General features: G+C 34.7%; 1 protein-coding gene across 6 annotated transcripts in view; it reads right to left on the reverse strand.

The window, feature by feature from the left end:
• Positions 1–19,324, reverse strand: part of LRRC49 (leucine rich repeat containing 49) — a 163,779-nt gene that overhangs the window by 114,092 nt on the left and 30,363 nt on the right. For 5 of the 6 annotated variants that reach the window (XM_033189541.1, XM_033189540.1, XM_033189544.1 and 2 more), the window contains one exon: positions 5,006–5,067. In XM_033189541.1, coding sequence (XP_033045432.1) covers positions 5,006–5,067 — 62 coding nt within the window. Of the gene's footprint in view, positions 1–5,005; positions 5,068–5,181; positions 5,239–19,324 lie in introns of those variants that run through there. The other variant, XM_033189545.1, reaches the window with a different exon arrangement.

A 19,324-nucleotide genomic window follows, 5' to 3' on the forward strand; every position in this document is an offset into this window, starting at 1 on the left:
CAAGTGTAAATGGCAGTAATGCTGGTTCCCTTAAATCAGAAGAAAATCTCCAGTGTCTTCAATCTTACTGCCACTTGACAAGAGTACGTGGTGTTAACATCCTGCCTATATAGTCAATAATCTGTCTAGCATGAGATCAACAAATACATATGAACTAATAGGAATAAGAAGTCATTTTGACTATAATACAAAAATAAAACAATAAAACAAAATAAAAATTAACTAAACTGAGTAATCTTTAACTTGTGTAAAAAAATTAAAATAAGACCTTATATTAGACTATAAAGCATTACAACCAGAACACAATCATCTATAACAAACTGAATGTCCTAAGAACAATGAGGAAAATAAAGTTGGTTTATTTTAAACATATTTCTATTTTATAACATTTTAGAATAATTTTTGCTTTTGATCTCTAAAAGGAAATACAGCACTTTAATGAAGTAGCATTGAAATAAGATACAATGAAAAACTATAGAAAAATTATTTTAGTATAAATGCTATGTTTCAAATAAAATAAATTTCGACCCAATAATTACATCATCCCTGAGGATGGTCAAACAAATTGATCTTACCTCAACGTCTATTTTTCTGAAGTGGTAGAACATATCTGTCATTAGTTGTGAATATCTCTTTTCACCTATTTTCTGACTGAAAGAATTCAAAAGCTGTAGCTAGGCTTTACAGTCAGACCTACTAATGCACTACATGCCACCTTATCATACTCGGAGGGGTTTACTGACAAAGAAGGAATAAAGCAGCATGGATGAAAACAAATGTCCCTATTTTTAAATCTTGTTTTTGTGCCCATTACATTATGCCCATCACATTTAGAAATATGCAATTAAATGTTTGTCTGAAGGTGAATCACACGTCAACCACTTGGTAAACCCCTCAAGAGGAGTTCAGTAGATAAATGGGTACTGATAATGAAATTTCCTTGACAAGCATGTAGTCATTTCTCAGATTTAAAACTTAGCAGATGGTCAGAAAATATCTGTCAATAGTTGATTTCCTCTGTTTAACTCAGTAAGAAGATTTGCATATCATTGGTTATCTGCTCACAAAGGAAAAGTAAAGGCATTCTAACAGTATGCTGCATACTAGAACTAAGGGAAATGAATTTCCGTCAAGCCAAAATAACGTAAGTGACACGTGCAATCCTGGAAGGTACAGGAGTAAAATCTTATATCTCATCTACAGGAATACTATCTAACAACTTGAGCTCATAAAAAATATCCATATATTCTGAAGGTCAGTGAAATAATTTCCTCCTTAAAATATCAACCAGTACTAAATTAGACACCTGCAGGGCAGTTTAAGTTTTCCTAAATAGAAATAAATTCTTTTCTAGAAATATAATTGATATAGGGTGATTTATCAAGTTGAAATATAGCTTAAGAAAAATGCAAAGAGAACGATTTCCTGATAAAGGTAAAATTATAAACCATTTTCAGTAAAATTTTGAAAATAGCCTAGAGGATTATCTTGACTTGGAGAATAGAGAAGAAGGAAAAGTCACACCCCAAAGCGTGTGCTTCAGTGACCTTTAACCATACCATATGTACTAACAAAGGTCATTAGAGAACTTAAAACAGCATTCCTTCCTCAAAACAAAAAAAAAAAAGAGAAAGAAACCTAGTTTAAAATTTTCAGTGACATCATAAAGAAAGAGCTAAGTCCAAACAACATTGTCTTACTAAAGTAAGAAAAGAGGTATGAGAGGTCACCCTGGCAGAGAAGAGTATTTTATCAGTGACATAGGTTAGAAATTCCAGTACAAGGTGACAATAAAAAGCAACACTATTTTTGTCAGTTTTGTTGTTTTTAAATGCCTTACAGACAATGAACCTCCTTAATGTCTGTATCCTGGGGCACACCACACCCACCACGCTAACCCTGATACACCCCACCGCATAAATAAAAGGTTTAGTTTCTCTAGAAATTACGGGCAAGATCCTTACTGACAAATCAGTAAACTAACCTGGAATCCCAAAACAACTGCCAAGAGAACTTTGTTTTGCTTATGGCTTTAAACCTCACAGGTCCGCGCATTAAACACAGACTAAATGACCTAGTAATAACATAAAAAAGGACATACCAGAGTTCTTAGATCACACAGAAAACTATTTCTGTTTGAGGAATTAAATTATCCTTATACATCTTTTTTTTTCTTTTTTTTTTTTTTTTTGAGACGGAGTCTCACTCTGTTGCCCAGCCTGGAGTGCAGTGGCGCGATCTTGGCTCACTGCAACCTCTGCCTCCCAGGTTCACGTCATTCTCCTGCCTCAGCCTCCCAAGTAGCTGGGACTACAGGCGCCCGCCACCACGCCCAGCTAATTTTCTTATTGTATTTTTAGTAGAGACGGGATTTCACCCTGTTAGCCAGGATGGTCTCGATCTCCTGACCTTGTGATCCGCCCGCCTTGGCCTCCCAAAGTGCTGGGATTACAGGTGTGAGCCACTGGGCCCGGCCTCTCCTTATGAATCTTTTAAATACAGCTAGTAACACCTATACTAAGAACACATACATGCTAGATACTGAAGAGGCTGTAGTGAGCAGTATAGACATATTCTTCTGCCTTTGTCAAGCTTACAGTCTAACAGAAGGGACAATATAAAATGAAAGTACAATAAACTCTAACACTGCAATAATAGTGGAAATATAGGAAGCTATAAATGCATGTAGCAAGATCTCACAGAATTTTTCAAATTTTTTCATCTAACCCATAGTGAGAAACATATTTACATTGTAACCCAGTTTCCACATTGTCTATAGTAAAATAACATGCATACATATGCATACATAGACATACCCATATATAATTAAGACTGGAAAATTTTTATGAAACAGTGTATGCTCTTAAAATGTGTGACAAACTCTGATATTTTCCATTCTATTTTAATTTACCTGGTTTTAAACCACTAAATTGATCTTAGGATCCCTATATGGGTTTTGACCTGAAGTTAAAAAACACAGACCATTGGTATTTTTAAGTCAGCTGCATTTTTAAAATAAAGGTACAAATTCCTGAGCCCTACTTAAACTACTGAATTAGGGTCCATGATAGATAGGTCCCAGAAAGCTGGGACTGTAAAACCTGGCAACTCTATTGTGCCAGGATATAGAAGAACAATTGTGCCTTGAATATATACTGTAGCTATCACTACAGGTTATCTGACAGCCCAGCTATCTGAGATATCTGTATCTTGAGTAAAGTTCACAGAAATGTTTTCAAAGTTGCTCTCTCTGATTTTTCCCTCCTCAGATCTAATATATTCGCTATACCACCTCCTGGACCACAAGCATCAACAAAAACAGAGCAGGAAATGCACTATGCCTCAAAAGCAGATCTGCTGGAAATACTAGATGAAGGTATACTGTGAAAGCTATATAAAAACACAGAGAAAGCAATTACAGAGAGAATAAAAGCCTCAAAATTGTTGGCTCACTTCTATCTTTATTTTCTTGAGAAATCACACTTTTTAAAGAAAGTTATAAATACTAATCTCATTAATCTTAACTTTATTTTGCTGGGTGAGTGGAACTCCTTTCCAGGTTGGGAAGAAAGTTTTCCAGATACAGGCAACCAACACCAACTTCCTACAGAGGTAGGCATTTAGGAGTTCAGAAATTCAGATATCCTGGCAACCTGGGAACATCATAACCCCTATATAACCAAATTTACATCTCTCTTTAAATTACTCCCCATAAACAAGAAGCAAAAGAAGCAATGAGTTCCGCCACAGGTGGGGGGAATCTATACGTTTGCAGTATTTTAAACAGAGAATATTTCACATATTGTAAAAATGAGAGACTATCTCTTCTCCAAAGAGTTGTTCATGATTTTTAGGAAGAAATTTCCTTAAAAAAAATGAGTGACCCTTCCATTGCCATTGAAAAGAAATTCTACCTCCCCAACAAGACAGAATGGCACCTGGAATGTCGCATTCAAAATACACTAAGAAGAATATGAAAAGTCTATCAAAAAACTTTAATATTTTTTTCCCACAGAAGAGAAAAAAGAGAAAGAGTAACAGTATTTTCTTTAAAATAATGTCTATTTGCAAAGCTCACTGTCTTTAGATAATTTCTATCTTTTAGAGACATAGTACAGGATGATTGGGTTAAAACAAGTCTGATGGCAGACATGCAAAAAACATGCCAACAGACAACACACAAAAATTAAACTGGTTTTTAATACAGAAGCATAGACCTGGAGTTCAGAAAAAGATATGCTCTAAATCTTTTTATATATGTTTTTTACCTTCTTATAAAAGCAGATTCAAAGAACAGCCTTAAAGTGAAACTAAAGAACGGGGGGCATTAAAAAGCCCAGTTCAAACTAAGTGGCTCCTGGGAAGGAGGAGAAGGAAAGAATTAGAGAAAAAGTAGGGGCCCTTTTGCATTGAAAAGTCTTACTGTATGTCTCAGCTCCAATTCTAAATGAGACATCATCACAATATAAAGGATAATATGCTTCAAATCGTTAGAAAACTAAATGTATACATTTCTATATTCTAATCCACTGTCTCTTAGCAGCATTAATTTTAAGTAGAGATACTAAGCTAGAAGGCAGTTTGGCCTAATTAGCAAGTGGCTCAGTGACAAATATAGCCTGCTGTATTAAAATTGCTTAGTAGCTATACAAATTGCAGCTGATAATTTATGAAAGAAATTCTAATTCAACTGACCAGTGCTGTGAATGTCAAAGGACAGCAAAATATATGTTGAATTTTCCATGTACTCATGTTTTACAAAAGGACAACTCTAAAGCATAATTAAATCAAAAGCACATGCTATATTAATTTCATCATCTTAGTATTACAGGCAAGAATACACACAAGAGCTTTGCTTTTCCACAAAGAACTTTGTCTTATCATTTTCTAATTTAAAATCTTCCATGCTAGTAAAATTCTCCAAGGTATTTCCAATCTTAATCTAAAGCGCTAGAATCCATACAATCAAGTTATAATAAATGACAACTTGAGAGTTTCCACTTACCTAGATATATTGTTGAAGCTGAGAAAGAGATGTTGGAGGCAGGGCAAATTATCCACATCTCTCTGGAAGAAAACAGAAAGCAAAAATTAATCAGATGAAAGAAAAAAATACTATAAATATCTTCTTGCTAAGCTATTGAAATATATAATCATTTCTATTTACTGCAACATTGCTACCTCACTGATTTCTACTGGTCAGTGAGCTCCATTCTCCTCCACTGCAGATTAAATGGGAGGGTTTCAGTACATCCGCAGAACAAGCTGCACCACTCGCAAGGTAAAAAGCACTGAGGAGACAGAGAGAGATGCTGCCGCTAGCCTCTTTAAGCATGCTTTTGGGAAAGATGCCAAAATGCTACTTCAGCATTTCAGCTGTAGCACAAATACAGTATGATCAAACATTTGTTAAAAAATCACTGTTAAAAAGAAGCCATTCAAAAGCCTTAACATTTAAATTTATACAGTTAGCCTTCTAAACAATAGTGAGAATTTTAAAGCTATTTAACTCACTATTCTGAAAACCTTGGAAATAAACCATCAGTTACAAATGAACCAATACACTAATGATTCCCCCAGAAACTAAAAGCAAATCATGGTGTCACTGAAGGGCACTGTAAGGGCAATTTCTCATCTAAGCTCATATCAGAGGTTCTTACAATAGGAAATCTACCCTGTTATATTTATGTACACCACTCCAAAAACACACCACTGCTGTTTAAATACAGTTAACCTTAACAAATATTGAATTGTTTAGGACCAAATTATTAAAAACAAAAACAAAAACAAAAAATAAAGTAAAAGCTACCTAATCATGAAAAGACATAAAACTTCTGAAAAGATTTATATATAACGGAGTAACAGAATCTTACAGAAGCCTTTGTAATTACCAAGTCTACAACCTTATTATTCGCCTAGAAAAGTGACCAGTTGAGGTTATTGCAGGGGAAGAAGAAGGGTATGGTGGGAAGGTGGCCCAGGAGTACATACAGTCAGTCCCTAGAGGCTGAGACAGGGAAAGATTCCAGTTATCCTGACTTCCAGTGCTCTGCTGCTTAAAGTATTATATACTGCCATGTCTCATATAAAATGTTTTTCAAGGGCAGCATCATTTGCAGTAATTCTCAGTTATATTAATTTGAATAATACAAAAATAAGCACATTTGACATGTTATTGTGACCAATATTTAAACCTAAATCAAAACTTGTTTTACTGTTTCCATAAATCTTTGTCTCTTTCTCCCCCTCCTTTTCTTCCCTCTATTTGAAAACTACCATTTCTAAGACCTGAGTAAGAGTTTAGGCAAGTGCATTAAAATTATTGACAAACCTAGCTTTTCCCAAAATGCTGTATTTTTTGTTATTAAAAGAAAATATAAAAGTGATAGAATTAGGACAGAACCACTTTTTAATGGTTTTTCAGAGAGCAAAGGAAAAATGAACCTGCCTTGTTTTTCTACCTTCCCTATGTACTATTCTCCAAACTTCTCTCAACCCTTTAGACCCTAAACAGTGTAAAATCAATACAATAGTCCATGATCAAAACACTGGCTATGTATACCATTCGTTTGACATTATCATTCTCAGGCCCACTCCCACAAAGCCTATTCTGCAGATGTGAGATAATGATTTTTAGAGCTTTTCATGGCCAAGGAGTAAGTCTGCGGAAACAGGAGGGCAGCCAAATTTCCCTCAGTAGGTGATATACTTCAAATGTTGGCAAACTTATAAAATCATCTCTTTCAGCTAATTCTCTCTGATATTCTCACAAATGGAGGAGGAGTGATAGACTAGTGGTATAGGGCTCATTTCACTCCAGGGCCCTAGTTTCCAAAGGAAATGGCAGCCTACTGTCTATCTGGTCTCTAGAAACATGAAGTCACAGCCAGACTGAAAACTCTCTCTGTAATCCTGGGGAAATCTCTTCTCCCAAATTCTTCCTGGAATCTACCTGATATATTTCTAGGCACAATCATTGTTACTGGCACTCAACCTGGAGAAACGGAGAGGCAGCAGCTTTTTAAAATACATTTTAAATCCTTTGAATCAAGGCATCTCATTTAAAAAATACATTTGTCCCTTTGAGCTCCAGCATGCCATCTTCAGAGATCATAAACACCTTCTAAGACATAACTTTTGTCAATTAAAATATAAAACTCAAATTCCGTCAGGATATAATTTGTGAAAAAAGTTTTTTAAGTTTGATAAAATTATAATTATTTAATCTTTATGAGATAAAATTTTACAAGTCTTTATCAAATTTTCAAAATCATTAAATGTCATTGCCTAGTAGAGTTATCAAAAATATAAAAATATTCACAAGTTGAAACATTAAAATACATAATTCAATTCTGTATATCCTCATAATCACTTACATAGATAGCTTTCCAGAACTTTAAAAAGCAAATAATTACCCACAATCATTTTTTTGTTCCAAATTTCATTTCTGTAAGAAAACATTAATTTTCTCCAAATTTTTAGCAATTCTGTGATATACTTTTGTAAAGAAATTCTAGCATTATAATAGACAAAAAGAAAACACCATATTTACCATATCAATTATCTATGTATGCATTATTTACAGAAGAAAGACTCATTAAAAACTACTAGGGGATGGCTCCTCTAATATGAGAGAGTAAACAAAAGATGGGATATATATAAGATCGAGGGAGTACAATTTGTCATCCAGGAGAAGCAAAGAGAAATCCAACGATGAAATCTGTATAGCAGGGCTAAATGCAAGCACGCCACATTAGACAGAGGACAGGAGGCTCTAGAAGGGTATCTCCAAGAGGTAAAAATGAAACATAGATCACCTGAAGTCTTTGCCCATACAAAGAGGAATTTTAGGGTTCTGTTGAAGAGTTTGGACATTAATTAATGATAGTTAAGCCCTAAATTGAGACAGTTCTTAATCTCAGGGAAAACAAAAGTTTAACATCATGGTCCAAGACTCACTTTGAAAACCTCACCTTGCTTTGTCAACCATCCTAATCTATTCTATCATAAATGTATCCATTTTCATTAAGCTCCTGCACTGAAAGACCTATCCTAAACCAGAACCCCAAGAAATTTCAAACTAAATCTCCTGTCTTTGCCTTTGAAGATACAGCCAAGGCTATGTCAAGGCAGTGTGCTTTTACTTGCCAGTAATAAATTCTCCTTTGCTTTATCAACTAGTCATTCTGGTGGTACTCTGCAGGAGCCAGCACTCAATCTGCTTACCTAAAAATTATTTTGGAATGACAGGGAAAGTGGAAATGGGGGTTAGGGATAATGTAAGAAAGCCAAATTCTCAACTCTTTAAGAAAAAGTATTTATTTTACTGTCAAGCATTAAATACCCCTAACATTTCTTTTCTGGAGGTAACTATTTCAGCATCAGAGAAACTATAACAAAGCAGCCAGAATGTTAACATACCTAAGATGAGAGGGAAAAAATGAAATAAAATGTTTACATGTAGGGGAATATTTATAGTTCATCTGTTATTAATTTCTTCATTATCTTAAATTTATTACTTTTAATAGAACATAATACTGAAAATAGTATTCAAAACTTGTTTGAAGTAAAATTAAAAACTATTTCATGTATTTGGAAAATATAATCCTTTGAAAAATAGACAAAATTATTTACCACAAGATTATCTGAGAGGATTATAATTCTTTATTTTTCAAAAGAATACTGACTTGTTTTCTGAGAAAAATGCTTGTCCTACTCTGCTCAGGCACTGTTGTCCATATCCCTAAACTGCGCAAAAGAACTAAATGGCCAGGTGCGGTGGCTCGCATCTGTAATCCCAGCACTTTGGGAGGCTGAGGCAGGTGAATCACCTGAAGTAAGGATTTCGAGACCAACCTGACCAATATGGTGAAACCCCATCTCTACTAAAAATAAAAAATTAGCCAGGCATGGTGGCATGTGCCTGTAGTCCCAGCTACTCAGGAGGCTGAGACGGGAGAATTGTTTGAACCCGGGAGGCGGAGGTTGCAGTTAGTTGAGATCGTGCCTCTGTACTCCAGCCTGGGTGACAGAGCAAGACTCCATCTCAAAAAAAAAAAAAAAAAAAAAAGAATTAAATGATTCAGCAATCTGACCACATGGGGAACATCTATCACTGGAGCTATTTTTAGAGCAGCTTCCTCTAGAGGAATAAGGAAGAAGAAAGGTGAACAGATAAGGATTTTGACATGCACCATGTAGGGCAAAGATGACTATAATAAAATCCCAGCTACCCTCATTTTTACTATGTAGGCTTTCATATGAAACAAGTTAGAGTAAAAATATACAGGGGTAATTATTCTAACTTTGAGAGCTGTAAACAGATCCATTCACGAAGCATCAAACAAGCTTGGAAACAAAAAACAACAAAGTATTCCTTTTTATAAGAAGACTTATTAAATTAATTCCAAAATACCTACGTGCTTCACCCATCACTTTGTGACACAGACACATATTATATGAGGACTAATAGCTGCAAGCCATCATATGAAAACTCTAATCATATATATAAATGCCAATGAAAAAAGTCCATTACTTGGCTCTGTTATCCAAAGGCATTAATGTGCTTATCCAGTTTTTGTGCTTGTTTACTACCCATTACACAGCAATAGATATCAGTCAATTCAGCTACATCTTACTCTTCCGGTCTGATTTTCTTCTACACACTGTTTTAATACCCCAGAGCAAAAACTGAAAGGGAACTTAAAACCAGACCAGTAAGAAGGTACTGATATGCTAACTAATTAGGGAAATGTCCAGTCTTTATAATCTAGGAGAGCTAGATTGAACAGCTTTGAGGAAATCAACAAAAAGCTTCAATTTTATAACCATAGGCTTTCCCTCACTGGAATTTACAGTTCAAATTTACATCACAAACATCATCTAAAAAGACCCCTCATAAAAAACGGTACCTGGCATTCATGACCCTAACACTCCTGGCAAAACTGTCTGGAAAGACACGAATTCAACCCAGGCTTTGCAACATCCTGACTATTCCAAACTACTAGACTATAAAGAAAAAATTACCATGAGTAACAGTCAGTAGAACTTTCAGGCAACAGATGTGGAAATGCCAAAAAATTAAGAAAATATAGTAACTTGATAAAGACTATGGAATATTTATTTTTAAATTTATAAGAGCAATCAAAGAAATGAAAAACAAGAAAAAATAAGGTACATATATGCCTCGTTTAATCATGCTTTGCAGATATTGTGCTTTTTTAAAATTTTACACATTGAAGGTTTGTGGCAATCCTGTATCAACCAAGTCTATCAGTGCCATTTTTCCAACAGCAGGTGCTCACTTCACATGTCACATTTTGGTAGTTCTCACAATATTTCAAGTTTTATTATTATTATTATATTAGTTATGATTATCCATGATCAGTGATCTATGATATTACTATTGTAATTGTTTTGGGGCACTACAAACCGTGCCCATAGAAGGTGGCAAACTTAATCAACAAATGTGTCTTCTGACTGCTCCACTCACTGGCACTTCCCCCATGTCTCTCCCTCTCCTTGGGCCTACCTTTGCCTTGAGGCACAACAATATTAAAACTAGGCCAATTAATAAACCCTACAATGGTCTCTAAGTGTTCAAGTGATAAAACGAGTCACAAGTCTCTCACTTTAAATCAAAAGCTAGAAATGGTTAAGCTTAGTGAGAAAGGCATGTCGAAAGCTGAGATAGGCTGAAAACCAGGCCTCTTTCGCCAGTTAGCCAAGTTGTGAATGCAAAGGAAAAGTTCTTGGAGAAAACCAAAAGTGCTACTCTAGTGGAACACACAACTAATAAATAAAAACAACAGGAAGAAAGTTTGAATGGTCTGGAAGGATCAAACCAGCAACAATATTCTCTTAAGCCAAAGCCTAATCCAGAACAAGGCCTTAACTCTCAACAATTCTAAAAAGGCTGAGAGAAATGAGGAAGCTGCAGAAGAAAAGCTGGAAACTAGCAACGGTTGGTTCATGAGGTTTAAGGACAGAAGTCATCTCAATAACATAAAAGGGCAAGGTGAAGTAGCAGCAAGTGCTGATGTCAAAGCTGCAGCAAGTTACCTAGAAGATCCAGCTAAGATAACTGATGAAGGTGGCTACCCTAAACAACAGATTTTCAATATAGATGAAACAGCCTTCTATTGGAAGAAGATGCCATCTAGGACTTTCATAGATGGAGAGGCGAAGTCAGTAACTAACTTCAAAGCTTCAAAAGACATGCTGACTCTCTCGTTAGGAGCTAACAAAGTTGTTGACATTAAGATGAAGCCAATGATCCTCTGCCATTGCAAAAATACCATGGCCCTTAAGAAATGTGCTAAATCTACTGTGCTTGTGCTCTATAAACAGAATAACAAAGTTGTATGCTGATGACAGTATTTCTGTCTGCAGCATGGTTTACTGAATATTTTAAGCCCACCACTGAGATCTGCTCAGGAAAAATTTTTCCTTTCAAAATATTACTGCTCATTAACAAAGCACCTGGTCACCCAAGAGCCCTGATGGAGATATACAAGGAGATTAATATTGTTTTCATACCTGCTAACGCAACATCCATTCTGCAGTCCATGGAGCAAGGAGTAATATCAACTTTCAAGGATTATTATTTAAGATATACATTTCATAATGCTTTAGCTGCCTTAAATAATGATTCCTCTACTGGACCCGGGCAAAGTAGATTGAAAACTTTCCAGAAAGAATTGACCATTCTAGATGCCATTAAGAACATTCATGATTCATGGGAGGAGGTTAAAATATCAACATTAACAGGAGTTTGGAAGAAGTTGATCCCAACCCTCATGGATGACTTTGAGGGGTTCAAGACTTCAGTGGAGGAAGAAACTACAGATGTGGTAGAATGGGCAAAAGAACTAGAACTGAAAGTGGAGCCTAAAGATGTGACTGAATCGCTGCAATCTCATGACCAAACTTGAATAGATGAAGAGTGACTTCTTATGGATGAGGAAAGAAAATCGTTTCTTAAGATGGAAACTGCTCCTAGTGAAAAGATGCTATGAACATTGCTGAAATGACAACAAACAATTTAGAATATCACATTAACTTAGTTGATAAAGCACCAGCGGAGTTTGAGAGGATGGATTTCAATTCCAAAAGAAGTCTTACTGTAAGTAAAATGCTATCAGACAGTATCTCATGCTACAGAGAAATCTTTCATGAAAAGAAGGGTCAATGAGGCAAACTTCATTGTTGTCTGATTTTTACGCCACAGTCATCCCAACCTTCAGCAACCACCACCTTGATCTGTCAGCAGCCATTAACATCATGGCAAGACCCTCCCTCCACTGCAAAAAGATTACAAGTTGCTGAAAGATCAGATGATCATTAGTACTTTTTAGTACTAAAGTATTTTTGAATTAAGGTATGTACATTGTTTTTAAAGACATAATGCTATAGCACATTTAATAGACTACAGTATAGAGTAAACATAACTTTTGTATGCACTGGGAAACTAAAAACTTCATATAACTCACTTTATTCCTACATTTGCTTTATTGTGGTGGTCTGGAACCGAACCCATAGTATCTCTAAGGTATGCCTACATTAGAAATAAAGAAATCTGGGCATTTATGAAAAAAATTCATGTAGAACTTCTACAAAGAAAAAACTATGATCATTTTTAAAAACTCAATGGATGGACTAAAAATCAAATTCGACAACTTGAGGATAAAGTCAGTGAATTCAAAGGTAGAACCAGATAAGTGACAAGAATGAAGAAACGAAGCAGAGAAAAATAAGAATGATGAAAATTATAGAGAGATTAGGAAACAAAGAATAGAATGAAAAAGTCCATACTATATCTAGTAGGTGTTTAAGAAGTAGAACGAGAGAAAATGGAAGTGCAATATTTGAAAATATAAAGACTCAGAATGTTCCCATAATAAATGAAAGATATGTGCCAGGTGCGGGGGGCTCATGCCTGTAATCCCAACACTTTGGGAGGCTGAGGCAGGTGGATCATTTGAGATCAGGAGTTCGAGACCAGCCTGACCAACATGGTGAAACCCCATTTCTACTAAAAATACAAAATTAGCCGGGCATGGTGGTGCACATCTGTAATCCCAGCTACTCAGGAGGCTGAGGCAGGAGAATGGCTTGAACCCGGGAGGTGGAGCTTGCAGTGAGACAAGATCACACCCTTGTACTCCAGCACAGGCAACAAGAGTGAAACTCTGTTTCAAAAAGAATGAATAAAAGAAAATAAATAAATAAATAAATGTTACAAATCTGCAGATTTAGGAAACACAAATATTAGGTATGCTAATAAAATTACCACATTTTATTAAATCTAACATTATCTTACAACTATTTTATTCAGCACTTGGGGAAAATATAATTAACTTATAGTAGAATAATATATCACTTAAAATTTGTATTTATTACTGAAAAAAACTCTTTTAGATTTACTTAACCAGATTTTTTTTTACTGAATATCATTTTTATGCATACATAAAAAGTAAGTTACACAAAATAAAGTTGAACTTCTAAAATATCTCCACTTACTATATAGATGTGGTAGAAAGGGCAAAAGAACTAGAACTAAAAGTGGAGCCTAAAGATGTGATTGGATCTGGTATATAGTAAGTAGACAAATAGATGGAACAGAATAGAGGGTCCAGAAAAAAGATCCATTTGATTAGTACTAGATTTCAACAAAGACAACAACAATTTAATTCAGTGGGGAAAGCAAGTTTTCTTAAATAAAAGGTAATGAAGAAAATAGATATTCCTATGTGGGAAAAATGAACTATAATCCCCTACCTCACAGCATACACAAACTTAATCAAAAATGGATTACAGGCTGGGCATGGTGATTCATGCCTGTAAACTCTGACACTGTAAGAGGCCAAGATGGGAGGATCACTTGATCCCAGGTGTTCGAGACCAGCCTAGGCAACATGACAAGACCCTGTCTCTACAAAAAGTTAAAAAATTAGCCAGGTGTGGTGGCCTGTGCCTGTAGTCCCAGCTACACGGAAGGCTGAGGTGGGAGGATTGCTTCAGCCCAGGAGGTCAAGGCTGCAGTGTGCTATGTTCGAGCCACTGCACTCCAACCTGGGCAACAGAGTGAAATTCTGTCTCAAATAAATAAACAAACAAATGAAAATAAAAATGAATCACATACCTAAATAGAAAGGTAAAACTATAAACCTTCTGGAGGAAAATGTAGATGAACATAGTCATGATATTGGGATAGGCAAAGATTTCTCAGACTGGACACAAAAGATAAAAACAACTAAAAACAATAAATTGATAAACTGAGCTTCACTAAAATTAGAAGTTTCTACACATCAAAAACACTGTTAAGAGAGTAAAAAGGCAAGCCATGGAGAAAATACACACTCTCTCTCTACATGTATATATCTCAAACAAAGGACCTGAATCTAGAATGATAAAAAGATAACCTAATTTTTTCAAACAGGTAACAAATTTGAACCGATACTTCATAAAAGATGAAAAGATGCTTGAAAAGATGTACAGCATCATTAGTTATAAAGAAAATGCAAATTAAAAGAACAATGAGAATCATAGAATTGCTAAAATTATAAAGACTGACAAACTTTGGCAAGGATATTGAGCAATGAGAACTCTCTATTGCTACTGGGAGTATAAAATGGTCTAATCACTTCATAAAACTGGTAATTTCGAATAAATTTAGACACCCACCTAAATTTATGACTCATGCCTGTAATTCCAGCACTTTGGGAGACTAAGGCAGGAGGATCAGTTGAGCCCAGGAGTTCAAAACGAGCCTGGGCAACATAATGAGAACCTACCTCTAAATAAATAAATAATTTTTTAAAAGTGCAAGAATATCCACAGCAGCTTTATTTGTAAGAATCAAAAATTGGAAATAACCAATGTGTCTGTGAACAGAAAAATGAATAAGCAAATTGTATGATATTTCTACAATGGAATACAGCTCAGTAATTTTTTAAACTACTGTTATGCACAACAACATGGATGAATATTAAGACATTTATGTTGAATATACAAAAGAGTACATAATCTTTACATATGTGCTGTTCAAAAACAGGTAAAATTAATCCACAGGGATAGAAGTCAGAATATCTGTGGGGCAGGGGAGGGTACTGACTAGAAAGAGGCACAAGGGAACTTTTTGAGGTGATAGAAATATTTTATATTTTGATCTGAGTGACAGTCACATGCAATTACTCAGATTAAATAGAAGTTATTGAACTGTACAGTTGATTGTGTATTTTATTGTACCTAAATTATCCCTCAATAAAGTACAGAGGAAAAGTCTTCATATTTGGATTTAAACTTCTCAATCACTTTTCAACTAATAATGTCCATGCTTTTCACACAATATTGTCTTCTATGCCATTAAGAACATTGATGATGCAGTATATCCTAAAAGTGTCTTCCATTATTGTCTATGGGATTTTCTTCCAAATACTGATACCCATTCTATATGTTTTGATTTTGTAAGATAAGGAAAGCACCAACATGAATTGTTCACACAGCTTCTTGTTATTTTGAAATTTCTTTCATCTATTCCAAGGGGTTTCCTCAATTTATTCTGCCTTCAGTTGCACTGCTTGATACATGATAGGCAATCTCTCTGAATCTATCTCAGTAACAAATGTAATACAGCTTCAACAATACATGGTTATCTTCCTTTTAAAGTATTTGATTGTTAATTAGCAAGAGAAGGTAGAATCGGGACCATTCTTCCAATGAAAAATAATTTTTCTCATTAATATTAAACTTAATGTCTTTGCTGCTCTATTTCCATAGGTTTTTGAATAGAATGTTTCATTTCAATGCCAAATCATGGTGTAATATTTTAAAATGCATTTTGAACAGTGACAAAACTCAAAACATATAGTACCAACAACTGAAATGACAATAGTATAAACAGCTATAACCAAGTCCACATACATTTAAGCAATGAAATTGCTGTAGCCTGTATAACACTGATTTAAGCATGCTATAGATTGTAAGACATATCTAGATTTCAGAGTTGTTGGAATATGGAAAATGTGTGTTTCAAATTAATAAAATAAGATAGTTTCACACCTAAACATATCATAGTAAATCTGAAGGACTTCAAAAAGAAATTTTACAATCCTAAAGGCAACCAGAGGAAGGAAAAGAAGATACCCTACACACACACACAAATGGTAGTAGACATTTTAATGACAACAACAGAAGCTCAAAGACAATGGAATATGATATTCAAACATCTGGGAAAAAATAACTGTCAATCAAGTCAAATCATCAATCATGAATAAAAGCAAAATAAACTCTTTTTTTTTTTTTTTTTTTTTTTTTTTGAGACGGAGTCTTGCTCTGTCACCCAGGCTGGAGTGCAGTGGCTGGATCTCAGCTCACTGCAAGCTCCGCCTCCCGGGTTCACGCCATTCTCCTGCCTCAGCCTCCCGAGTAGCTGGGACTACAGGCGCCTGCCACCTCGCCCGGCTAGTTTTTTGTATTTTTAGTAGAGACGGGGTTTCACCGTGTTAGCCAGGATGGTCTGGATCTCCTGACCTCGTGATCCGCCCGTCTTGGCCTCCCAAAGTGCTGGGATTACAGGCTTGAGCCACCGCGCCCGGCCAATAAACTCATTTTTTAATAAACAAAAACCGAGAGACTTCAGAGTTATCTTAAATAAACCTTTTCTAAATGATATATTTTGGGAAGAAGGATAGACAGAGATGCAGAAAGGAGTGGTGAACCCAAACAAGCATGTGAGTGAATCCAAATAAGCACTGACTGGAAACAATAGCAATTAAAATGTCTAATTTGGGGGTTAAAAGAATAAAAAGAAAATACTAGGCAACAAAAACATGTAAAATGGAAAGGTTACTGTATTAAATGATTCTAAGGTCCTTATCTGATAAGAGGGTAGAGATGTATATTAACTCTGTGATTTAAGTGAAGTGTATGTTTTAAAATGCTAAGAGTAACCATTAAAGTGAATGAGAAAGAACAGAGAAAACACCATCAACTCAAAATAAGACAGAAGAAAATAAAAACATAGGGAAAACATAAGTAAGAAGCATAAAATAACATCAAAGTAAAAAATCTAAATATATCAGTAATCATAATTAGTATAATAGACTAAAGTCTCTGGTTATGACAGATTCTCAGATTATATGTTTAAAAAGGAGGCTATGCATTCTTTATAAGAAAAAGGTTGGAAGTTAAAGAATACATACTTGATATACACTGGAAAAAAAACTCAGCATCTTTTCTCTGATATTCCTGCCATACTCTTCACAAATGTCAACGTCATGAAATACATAAAAAGACTCTTCCAGATTAAAGAAGACTAAGGAGATATAACAATTGAATGCAATGCATGTCTTGTATTTTCTTTTGCTATAAAGGACATTATTGGGACAAATGGCAAAATCCAAATGAGGTCTATAGATTAGATAAATGGCATCATATCAATGTTAATTTCCTGAGTTTGACAGTGGTACTATTGTTATAAGACAATTTCTTGTTTTTAGGAAATACATACAGAAGTATGTGGCAATAAAGAGGCATCATGCCAGCAACTTACTCTTAAATGGTTGAAAAAAAGTATATATTAACTGATATACAGATAAGGAAGAAGGGAGAAAGTAAGCAAGAGAGAAGATAAAGCAGATGTAGCAAAATGTTATCATTTAGAGAATCTGGGTGCATTTTGTACTGGGAATTCTTTATCCTATTATTACAACATTTTCTGAAATTATATCAAATTAAAAATTTTTCTTAAAAGGTTAGGAAATAAAAAAGATATACCAAGGAAAAATAACCAGAAAAGCCTGGTATTAACATTAAATAAACATTAAGGTAATAAGTATTATTAGTGTCCTGTTATATACCAACTACCTAGAACAATGCCTGGCATATAGCCCATACTCGTAAAATACTTGCTTAATTAAGGAGTGAGTAATAAAGAGAGTTAATACATAACAATAAAAGCAACAATTACCAAGAAGATATATTAAGTTTAAACTTGTATGCTTCTAGAAACATAGCTTCAAAATACTGACAAATAGTAGACAAATATATTGACAGTGAGCATCAACTATGGATACTGACCACATACCAGGCAATAAATAAGTAAATAAAAACCTCAGTAAACTTTAAAGTACCAATTACACATACTCTACATTTACTGGTCACAATGCAATTAAATTAGAAAAGAATGACCATAGAATAAAAAATCCATACATTTCAAAATGTTAAGGTGTACTTCCAAATAACACATGGATCAAAAAAGAAATCGCAATGAAACATAGAACTTAGAAAATGCTTAGAACTAAACAATAAGAAAAATACTAAATTTCAAGACTTAATAGAAGAAGCTGAAGTGATTTTTAGAGAGAAATTTATAGGCTTAAATGCTTTTATGAGAAAATTTAAAAGACTGAAAACTAATATACAAAATATCCAACACAAAACTTGAGAAAGAAACAGATAAAACAAAGGACATATACAATTGTTGGTAATATTAGTTCCTATTATTTTGGGGATATCTGAAATGTTTCAGGATTTTTTTTAGTTTTATTAATTTTTTGCTTTAAAATTTTTTATTATTAATTTTAATAATAAAAAATTTTTGTGGGTACATAGTAGGTATAGGTATTTATAGGGTACATGAGATGTTTTGATAGAGGCAGGCAATGTGTAATAAGCACATCATGGACAATGGGGTATCCATCCCCTCAAGCATTTATCTTTTGAATTACAAACAATCCACTTACATTATTTTAAAATATACAATTATTATTGACTATAGTCACCCTATTGTGCAATAAAATGGTAGGTTTTATTCATTCTTTCTATTTTTTTGTACCCATTAACCACCTCCACCTCCCCTCAACACTCCACTACCCTTCTCAGCCTCTGATAACCATCCTCCTACTCTCTATGTCTATGAGTTCAATTGATTTGATTTTTAGATCCCACAAATAAGTGATAACATGCGATGTGTATCTTTCCATTCCTGGCTTATTTCGCTTAACGTGATCTCCAGTTCATTCATATTGTGGGAAATGACTGGATCTCATCCTTTTTTATGGCTGATTACTACTCCACTGTGTATATGTACCACATTTTCTTTATCCATTCATCTGTTGATGGACACTTAGGTTGTTCCCAAATCTTAGCTATTGCAAACAGTGCTGCAACAAACATAGGAGTGCAGATATCTCTTCCATATACTGACTTCCTTTCTTTTGGGAATATACCCAACACTAGGACTGCTGGATCGTATGGTAGCTCAATTTTTAGTTTTCTTAGAAACCTCTAAACTGTTTTCCACAGTGGTTGTACTAATTTA

The sequence above is a fragment of the Trachypithecus francoisi genome, unplaced genomic scaffold (assembly GCF_009764315.1).
Source record: "Trachypithecus francoisi isolate TF-2019V2 unplaced genomic scaffold, Tfra_2.0 Lachesis_group3, whole genome shotgun sequence".
Taxonomy (NCBI): domain Eukaryota; kingdom Metazoa; phylum Chordata; class Mammalia; order Primates; family Cercopithecidae; genus Trachypithecus; species Trachypithecus francoisi.